Below are 10,443 nucleotides of genomic sequence, written 5' to 3' on the forward strand. Positions count from 1 at the left end.
GTCTTACCTTGAGTCATCACCCTCACCAGCCTCATTTTCCCCCTCTGGATAATCAACTCTGATCATGTGAATTCCGCCTCCTCTAGGATACCTTTGCCAACTTTCATGCTTTCTCTGATTTTACCCTCCTTGAGATTCTATATTACTTTCAATCCTGTACTACAGGCTGCAACATGCAATTATAGACAATCCTGTATTGTGTCAGGTGGGTCTTACTAATCCAATTAGAAGGTGAAATTTTTAATGCCCATGTTTTGGCCTGTTCCCTAACTCAATGATAAGCATACAACAGGCATCAAAATCAGTATATTTTTCATAGGACCTAATCATAACATTAACCACCCCTACTTTTTAATTTTTAAACTATTCTGCGGTTTTAAGACAATTTTTCTTCAAATTAAGATAACTTTCATTAGTTACCTACTCTTGATGCAAAAACTCGATTCTGAGAGGCACATAAATCTTCAATGACAAAATAAGACAGCACACTTTTAAGATAGTAACGTGTTTTTATTACATAAACATTAAAATATTCCTTGTGGGAGATGGTCTTTAGTTTGCTTCTTGCTTTCACAGAATATCAATTATCTATGGAAATTGCCTACGGATGATTTATGAAACACTCTCACACGCCCACCACAAAAGCCTCAATGCCTACATTTTTCAACCAGCCTCGAGAAAAATAATCGGTTTTGTTTATTTTACAGTGTAATACATAAATTTATTTCCAAGATATGAAAAGGATGGACTTCTAAAATGAGTCTCCTTTTGTTTACAAAGTTCTATAAAAATACATTAAGTATGCTCATGTTTTTCCTCTGACTTGAAAATATTCCAGTTTACCAGAAAATAACAATGAACAATGATAGCAAACTACATTAATCTTGCAGCAATATAATGTCAACATCATCGTGAACACCTTGCAAAAGTAGCTCTCCTGGGTATGTAACAATCTTCCTTCGTTTTGCAGCTTTGAGCGTTCCTACCAAGGCTTCAAAGAGATTGGCACATTTGTCATCTCGGAAGAGGACCCCAAATTTCACACTTAACTTCCCATCAGCATCTAGTTTGAAAAAAAATACAATGTGAGTCAATGCAAAGTCTGTTTCTTGTCCCTATGTATGGAAGAACTACATAATCTTTAATACACATCTAGCTATAGGTTAACCAAAATTACAATTTAACACTGAACAGTCATAAATCCAGTGTAACCTCTTGCCAGGTCCAAAAAGTGATGAAATAAATCAACATGTTGCAAACCTCTTAGCTTTAGTATCCTCTGGAAAAAGACTGGAAGAAACCAGGCAACATTTGCTAAAGGTGGATGAGCTACAGTGCTACTACTATGGACCAATCTCTCTCTCTCTCTAAATTTTGGTGTTTTTAATTATGTTAGCTGTTGAATCAATAAAAATAACCTAGTCAGGAGCAATGCTTCTCTCAGTGTGTTATAAATGTACTCAGAACCCCCAGGGAGAGAGTGATGACTTTAAAAATGAAGAAATCTGTATTTACTGAGATCCCTAGATTATCTAGATTGGAGACCAGATCTTAATACAGATGTTAAAAATTAAGGTATAGCCCTGGCTGGTTTGGCTCAGTGGATGGAGTGTTGGCCTGCGGACTAAAGATTCACAGGTTTGATTCTGGTCAAGGGTGCATGCCTGGGTTGCGGACCCGATCCCCGGTAGGAGGCATGCAGGAGGAAGCCGATCAATGATTCTGTCTTATCACTGATGTTTCTATCTCTCTTCTTCTCCTTTCCTCTCTGAAATCAATATATATATATATATATATATATATATATATATATATATATATATATATATATGCTTAAATTAAAGTATATAATAAAAAGAAATGAGTTACCAAGCCATAAAGACATAGAGGAGCCTTAAATACATATTACAAAGTGAAAGAAGGTAATGTGTTTAATTTTTTTTAATATATTTTATTGATTTTTTTACAGAGAGGAAGGGAGAGGGATACAGAGTTAGAAACATCGATGAGAGAGAAGCATTGACCAGCTGCCTCCTGCACACCGCTCCCCCCCCACCCCCAATTGGGGATGTGCCTGCAACCAAGGTACATGCCCTTGACCGGAATCGAATCTGGGACCTTTCAGTCTGCAGGCTGACGCTCTATCCACTGAGCCAAACCAGTTTAATTTTTAAACTATTCTGTAGTTTTAAGAGAACTTTTTTTCAAATTAAGATAACTTTTATTGTAGTTACCTACCCCTGATGCAAAAACTCCATTCTGAATGATTCTAACTAAAGAACATTCTAGAAAAGGAAAAACTATGAAAAAAAAAAAAAAAACAAAAAAAAAAAAACAAGACAAAACTAAGTAAAATGATCAGTGGTTTGCATGAGTTGGGGAGGGGAGAGATGAACAGTCTAGGCTTCCCAATACATGCTTTCAGTTTGCCTGTCTTTCTTCAAGACAAGGGCTAGACGGAATTTCATTTATTTTTACATCTCCAGCACTTAAGCACAAAAGCAGCACTCAAGAAATATTTGTTGAATGAAAGAATTTAAATCTCCAGATAATCTTTATCCACTTAATTTTTTTCTACTGAATGGAAAATGAGAATAGAATTTTATTTTTAAAGGAACAGATAAAACTAAATCAATTTCCAGCTTCAGCTAATATCAATATATTATATTGAGATTAATCTAACTATGATTAATCTATATCATAACTTATTCCACAACTTAAATAATTTACCATAGCATGTCAGTAGGTAACACATCTCCACAGATACTTTCCAATTCATAAGTCACCCATTACCAGAAACAGGTTAAGTCAAGAAAGCCTGGTGAAACTGCAATCTTCAAAGTATTTTCATCCTTATAGAAGTTATGATAATTACCTTGTTGTCTTCTAGTTTGTAAAGCTGCCAATTTTAAAGTGTGGGCTCAGTTTACCCTTGCAGAACAGTAACACTGCTAGGGATATAAAGGCTAGACTTTTACACTCCATCTTAGCCAAAAGGCTGAGAAGCAATAGAGGTTAGACTTTCAAACTATTTTTTTATTATTATCTTTTTTTGGTTAATCCTCACCTGAAGATATTTTTCTATTAATTTTTAGAGAGAGTGGAAGGGAGCAGGAGAGACAGAGAGAGAAACATTGATATGAGAGAGACACATCAATTGTTTGCCTCTCATACAAACCCTGACCAGGGCTGGGGATCGAGCTTGAAACCAAGGTTAACCAGAATCGAACCAAAGACCCTATGAGTCTAACCGGCTAGGGCTAGTCTTTTAAATGCGATGAATCTGACCAATTAACACTCAGCTGACACGCAGAAAGATCTAAGAAAAAAAAAGAATGCTATGAATCTTTGGAAATACATCTTTAATACCTTTAACCAATCAAACAATAGAGTAACATGACCTCACAGAGTTCCGGAGAAACTGGAAATGTATAAGACGGACCACAGGTAGAGGGATCATTGTTGAAAAGAAGACTCACCAAACTCCCACCAAGTGGGCATGGTGAAGTGGGTGGGAGAAAAATGGGGTTAGGAAAGATTATTCATTGGTATGATTGAGGAACTAAATAAATGGCAACCTCTGCAGTCTCCTCCTGTTCTCCACAAATATCCCAAATGCAGCTCATACATTTCTTTCAGAACTGACCTGTCCTACACTCCAGAGTCTTACCTAATAGCCAAAGATCCACTGAGTGCTCCCAACTGCTACAGTTTTAAAGGACCTTTTTCTCTGAGACCATACTAAATTGGATGACAGCACTTCACAGCTTAGCATACCATTTTTCCTGACAATTAGCTCATGCATTTTTAATCTATTTTTCTCAACTAAGTAGTAAGATCTTTGAGGGATAGGAACACACTTTATGTCATTTGTACCTAACACAGTGCTTGCATGCACAGATTTCCAACAAATAGTAACTGACCATATGATTAAACTCAGTTGTTGAGCCCATACTAACTTTTATATGCCTAGTTTATTTTTTCTTGGTATATTTCAGTGATGATGACCCTGGCCAGAGCTTCTACTCATACCAAGTTTAATGAAGAAATAAAATGACTAGAGAAGACCAAAAAGGGGAGATGACAGAAATGCTGGTCCTACTTGCTCTGATGCAAGCTCAATAGAAATATTGTATCTGTGTTATAATACTTACTTTTTGAACCCAAACGGTGAATTTCCTCCACCAAGAGGTTAACCTCGTGGTCCACATTCATTGTTGCCTGAGGGAGAAAACAAAAAATCTATATTATTGCCATTTCTACATTCCATTAAGCACTTCTTGCCAAATCCAAGGGCCCTTTCTTTTATGTAGCAATTGTCAGTATTAATTTTCCATGCTCCTCTTCCTAAAACTACTTGTGCAATGTAATGGAAGTACTAGAGCACTTCCACTTTCCCTCCATCTGCATAACTTCCCTCTGGGCTGATCCCACTCTTAGTCCACACATTCTGTTGGGAAGAATGCAGCCATTTTCCTTGCACCCACTCTTAATTCTAAGTCTATCCTCTTCATGGTGCAGCTGCAGGCCATCAAAAATACAAAGGTGAGTTCATTGGTTGATCTCTTCCATGGACGCAGACAATAGGGTGGAGAAGGTGGAGTGGGGCGGGGAGGTCAATGGGGAAAAGGGGGAATATATGTAATACTTCCAACAATAAAGATTTAAAAAATAATAAATACAAAGGTGAGTGACACAAAGACCTGCTCCCAGGGCAATTGACCCTCCTGAAAGGAAGAAAGGCCTGGAATGCATAGCAGTGTGACTGTACTCCTTGACTGATGGGTCCAAGGCATTATGGGAGTACAGAGAAGGAAGCCACAGGCTTCATGGAGGTCACTGGGGAGGTGTAGGCCAGGTGGACAGTTGGGAATGGGTGTTCAATGCATGGGGAAAAGCATGTACAAAAGCACAGAAAAAAAGATGAAAAGGCAGGCCCTAAGCTGGGAGCCTGCAGTCTAGTGGGGAAGGAAGATTGATATAAAGCAATTTTAATATCAGGTCAGTGCAACGATGACTCCTGGGTCACACACAGGGACATGTCCTTCCCTGGACAGTGCACAGTACAACTGACTACAATAAAGTAGTGGTGAAGACCATTCATCTTCAGATAATGGGAGCTACTAACTTATTTTGGCCTACTAGGTCCTCCACAGGCTGGGTTCTGCCCACCATTCCAGCTTCCTCTACTCAACCCTCTTGAACTCTAGCTACAGCTACATGGGGCTTCTTTTCGTCCTTCAAATGTCCCTTAATCTCTCACATCCAACTGTTCCTTCAACTCAGACTATGACTATTCTTCTTTCTTGGGCCAACTCCCACACATTCAGCCCCAGCTTAGATATAACTTCCTCTGAAGCTTTCCATGAAACCTGGAGTAGGAGAGTTCCCCCACTGAGTGTCCCCAAAGCATTGTCCACCTGCATCATTTCATTTGATAGGAATTACCGATTTCTTAGCTTTCGCAGCAAGGTAGTAAGCTCCTCTAGGCAGGGATCTGTAATGCTGTCTGCTTGATTGTCTGGCACCAAGAGCACAGGTTCAATAAATATTGGTCTCGTGGGCTGAAAGAAATAGCAAAGGCTTGAGAGAGGAAGGAATCACAACTATGGGCTTGTCACAATAAAGCTGCTGATCTAAGTGGAGAATCTAGAGGAGTTCTCAGAGAAGAGCACACAGAGGCAGAAACGGAAAAGTAAAGGGGCCTGGCAAACAGCTAGAGAGGAGAGAAATACCAGCAAGAAGAGGGGAAAGCAGATGGAGGTGGAGGAGAGAACCCTGATCATGTTGGGTCAAATAAATAAGAGTTTCTATAAGAAGACAGTAATCTACAGTGAAAAGGACAACAGGAGGGTCAGAAAGTATGCATCAGTCATCAGTCTGTTTTCCAATTCTAAATTCTCCAAATCACATAAGAGACTAAAAAGGTGGGGTTCTATGAATGGTTAACTTTGGGGTGATAATCTGGGGGGAAAACATTATCCAGACAATTTGTAACTAATTCCTGGTAGCTTTTTAAAACAAGAATGACTTCTAGGTTTAGACTATACTGGTTGGGACCTCAGATTTTCCATCAGCTAATAATTAAAAGCACAACTGCCATCTACTACATTACATGTAAGACTATTACAATTTAAGAAGCTTGTATTGCAATAAAATGCAACATTTTAGGTTCATGTATTTACATAAAACTATAAAAATTATAGCATCCAAATATCAGAAACTTTGTGTTGGTGAATTTTATCTATAACATTATATACTCAATTCAAGATATAGTTTAAGAGAGATCCTCATAAGCTGAAATATACCCAAAAGACATCACTGAAAGACATACCATGAGAATTATAGTAGAAAAAAAACACATATCTGTAAATGTCAACATGGGGGACAGCTGCTGTTTTTACCTACCCAGCACCCATTCCCCATGTTGGTACCATTAGTCTAATTCTTGTTTGGCTCAAGTCTCTCCTAACCTTAAACTCATGTATCTTGGATAGAGCCTCACCCTAAACTCCAGGAATGGTTCAGAGCCAGAATAACTGATTGGGGGCATAGGTAGATGATTTCATCCTAAACAATGAGGTACTGTCCCACTGGTTCTAAGATGTAAGTTTACAGCCCCTGATGTAAACAGCTACCACTGGGAAGAATCTGATAGGAACAAAGCTGGCACAAAGAAAAGTCCAACCACATAACAATGATTGAGCCAGTACAGGGCCCTGGACTTTCCAGTTACATAAACCAACCAACTTTCCTGGTTTTGCTTGTGTTTTTGAATGAGTTTCTGTCCCTTGCATTCTAAAGACTCTTGTCCCATAAAGTTAGCCTAGAGAAGACCTACCACGATTTTTTTTTTTTTAATTAAAGCTCCTTCTATGTACCTATGTGAGTAGTTTTGTTTATGTTGCTCTATCAGATGAGATGGATAGATGTAATAGAAAGGCAGATTTGGGAGCCATATAAGAAAAAATTTCCCTAACAATCAATACTGCTTGACAATGAATAAAGGTGACACCCTGTCCTCGAAAGCATTAATGCAGGAGTAGTGTGGATCTGTGAGGGTTGTTGAGGAAATTAGCCCACATTGGTTAGAAGGGAGAGCGCAATGTCCAAGAGAATTACAGTCCTAATTCTCAGGTCCTATGATTTCCCCCCATTCTAAAAATTTCACCATTCGCCACTCCTTCCACCTACCTCTAGCCACACACTTCAAACAAAGCTTTGATAATGAGACTCAAAGTGGAAATCCCTCTATTATGTACAGTGTGAATACCTGCACCGTGTTAAACAGATGTATCCTCATCCAATTTTAAGAAGGAAAGACAACCGGCATTTCTTTATAATTAATTTCATGAGAGGCTCCTTATCTGTTAATTCATGTAATCCTAAGAGCCTTGCTGAGTATTTATTATTTATCCTCATTTTACAAATGATGAAACTGGCTGCTGCCCCTGGGAGTGTGGGTGGGGGTAGTGAGGGGGGCGAGCACAACTAAATGCTGTTGCTACCACATCCTCATCCCCTTCCATCTCCCCCTCCTTTTGTTCCTCTTTTTCTTTGCTAGTTATTATGCAAAGTGCAGTAAATGCAATAGAGCTGCATTTGTATGAAATATTACAAACTGAGTATTTTCTAAGGCAGAACACTTACAGGGCCAGAAGGGCTCCCTGCCCAGACCCCTCCAAGTAGGGAAATAACAGGCCTAGGAACTATTGCTAGCATACACAACTTGGCATGAATTATTTATTTTATTATATAGCGGGGACAATGGGGCAGAAATATCCATTGTTACACCATCCTTAGAAAGCCCAGGGCATTTTGTCAGGCTTGGGACTGGGGTGAGCAGCAAGATCAAAAACAATGAGAGGCCAGAAGCAGGCCAGCGCAGAGGGAAGAGAGAGCCCCTCAATGGGCCAGTGGGCGGGGAAGGGAGAGAAAAGGAGGAGGGAAAGGGGGTGGGGGCGAGTAATTCAGGGAAGGCGGTGGCAGGTGCTAGGCGGCCCTCTGACTGTGACAGAGACTGTAATTGGGCAGCGTGCGTGGGAATCACAAAGAAAGCGGAATGTCGGAGGACTCGGCGTGGGATAAGATGCTCTACCATTAATGCGCATCTATGTAGGGCCCTTTATAAATCTTTTTTTTTTTTTTTTTTTTTTTTAAGTTTGGAGGCATTACTTGGACATTTCCCAATGTTGAAGGACTGCAGCCTCCGGGGGATCGGAAGCCAACTCCATGTACTAGGGCGGGCCACTCTTCCAGCCTCTCCAAGCCATCCAGCCCAGCAGCTGGTGCGGGTCAGAGGGTGGCGGCCGGGCTCCTTCCCGCCGGCTCCCGGGCGCGCACACTCCTTATTTGGTCATCTCGGCTCCAAGTTGGGGAGCCGGCCCGGAAGGTGTCCCCAGACCCCGTCCCCAGAGGCCGTCCCAGGATCACCCCCGTACTGGTGCAGAGCTGGGGAACGCGGGACTCGACCCCCTGCTCCGGGGCAGCACCGCGGGCGGGGGGGAGGGGGGGGGCGGCCTCCCCGGGAAGGGCCGCGTCCCGGAAGCCTTTGTCTCCGCGCGCCCCGAGCCCCGAGCGCCCACACCGGGCACGGAAAACGGACCTGCTCCGCTCCACGAACCCCCAGTGTCTCCTCCCTACCTCCCAGCCCCTGCACCCCACATACAAGCAGGAGAGCCCAGAGCCGCACCCCAGCCCGCCGCTCCGCAGAACCCGCTGCCATGAGGCCATCCCAGTGCTCGTGGGTGTCTCGCCCCGCACCCCCATCCCTCCCCCTCCCTGCTCTGCAGATCGGGTTCCTGAAACCCCGCACCGCAGCCCGGCCCGCTGCGCACCTCGCGAGCGGAATGGGTACCTCTGAGGGGAGGTGGGGGTGCGGGGCGCGTCCATCCCGCCCCCCGGCTCCAACTCAGCCCAGTTCCTGGAGCGACATCCCCGCGCCCCGCCTCCCCGGGCCCTGGCTCTCCACCCGCAGTCCACGACCCCCCCGCAGCTTGGCCTCCCTCGGTACCTGGCCACCTCTTCCCCGGGGACGCACTCACCTCTCCGCCTCCAGTGCCGGTCGGTGCAAAGCCTGGTGCAGCGTCACGGGGGCGGGGGATCGGATCCTACGCTCCGAGGAGGAAGAAGCAGAGGTAGGAAGTGACTGAGGCACAGAGACAGCTGGCGAGCCGGGGAGGGGAGGAGGAAGAGGAGGAAACGGGGTGGTGAGAGTTTCTGCGCTCAGGAAGTGGGCCGCCCACACTCCCGGGGACAAGCCCGGGAGGAAGAAACTCGAGAGTGGAGGCGCCCGATAAGGGGACCGGTTCCAGACAAGTGGGAAAGGGACCCAGATCTTCACCTTTTCCGTGGCCGCCACCTTTCCTTCGCGCCGCCCAGAGCCAGGAGTCCCCAGCCCCCTGCATCGGACGCGTGATTTCCTCCTGCTCAGGTCTCTCTTCCAGCAGAAGTGAAGCGCCCCAACCCGCTGAATGCTGAGGTCTCCCAGGAGAAACGGTACTTTGGCTCTCTATACCAGGAGCAGGGAATCTCCAGAAATCAGCAAGACAGCAGGATGGTGTGGTTTGCAAACAAAACTTAGCTCGTTTTACTGCAAAGAAATTTTACATGGACAAAGCTAATTCTTGATTCTGGGTGGATAGAAGTGTCTGACTTCGTACATTCAACTGCAGTCCACTTATTCATACATTTCAATCAATGTTTTGTGTGTGTGTGTGTGTGTGTGTGTGTGTGTGTGTGTGTGAGTGATGCTTGCTGGAGTTCCTTTGGGAAGGAAATCCAGGCTCTGCTGAGGTGACCCAAACCATTCCTAGGGCAGAGGTTGCACCAACAACCACCCAGAAAGCACTCCCTTCTCCAATAACTGATTGATTCAGAAGGATCATGTGGTCCAAGAACGCAGTCCATAAACTGGTCGTCATCTTCCGAGGTCACCTGGAACAAAGTTCTCCCTAAATAATGACTCTGGTAATTCTGCAAGCCATTCAGATTCTCCCTTGGAAACTGAAAGGGGAGAATACTGACAGTGAGCCATCGGACAAGAAGGCTGAAGCTGAAAGAGGGCTTGGGAAAGAGGGAGTGAAAAATGGGCCTCCAGAAAGCAAAATATTTGAGAGAGCAGAAACATGAGGATGAAGTAGGGGCAGGTGGGGCGGGAGTGGTAGAAGCTGAGACCCAGTGATGGAATAAAATCAACAAATACCTGCTCCTCTATGAGTATCCAGTTCCGTGGAGGGGCACTGGATCCATCACTTCCCAAACTGTGTCTACGGACCCTTTCACAGTGAACACTTGGGCGTGACTGAATGAGCCTCTGTTCCCTGGGGCAGAAAGATTCCTCTGTAACCTAGGCCTGATGCGGCTAGGTTTCTTTCTCATGTCACATGACGCTTAAGGTGACTCCAGGATCCTTTGAGGACTATTTTTTTCTCACTAAAAAGA

General features: G+C 43.8%; 1 protein-coding gene across 4 annotated transcripts; it reads right to left on the bottom strand.

Annotated features, from left to right (window-relative positions):
• Window positions 1-489: 489 nt before the first annotated feature.
• On the bottom strand, window positions 490-9,395 carry ABRACL (ABRA C-terminal like). Of its 4 annotated transcripts, none has more exons than XM_084889913.1 (4): window positions 9,045-9,395; window positions 5,449-5,564; window positions 4,155-4,221; window positions 490-1,063 (listed from the first exon to the last, which is right to left on the bottom strand). In XM_084889913.1, exons 3-4 carry the CDS (start codon window positions 4,213-4,215, stop codon window positions 879-881), a joined length of 246 nt encoding a protein of 81 aa, XP_084746039.1. In that variant the 5' UTR covers window positions 4,216-4,221; window positions 5,449-5,564; window positions 9,045-9,395; the 3' UTR covers window positions 490-878. The 4 variants fall into 4 exon arrangements, with proteins under 4 accessions (XP_084746039.1, XP_084746040.1, XP_084746038.1 ...); XM_084889914.1 differs by having other exon boundaries at window positions 9,014-9,099; XM_084889912.1 differs by lacking the exon at window positions 5,449-5,564 and having other exon boundaries at window positions 9,045-9,178.
• Between the last annotated feature and the right edge of the window lie 1,048 nt (window positions 9,396-10,443).

Source organism: Pipistrellus hanaki (genome assembly GCF_964339955.1).
Source record: "Pipistrellus hanaki genome assembly, chromosome: 7".
NCBI lineage: Eukaryota > Metazoa > Chordata > Mammalia > Chiroptera > Vespertilionidae > Pipistrellus > Pipistrellus hanaki.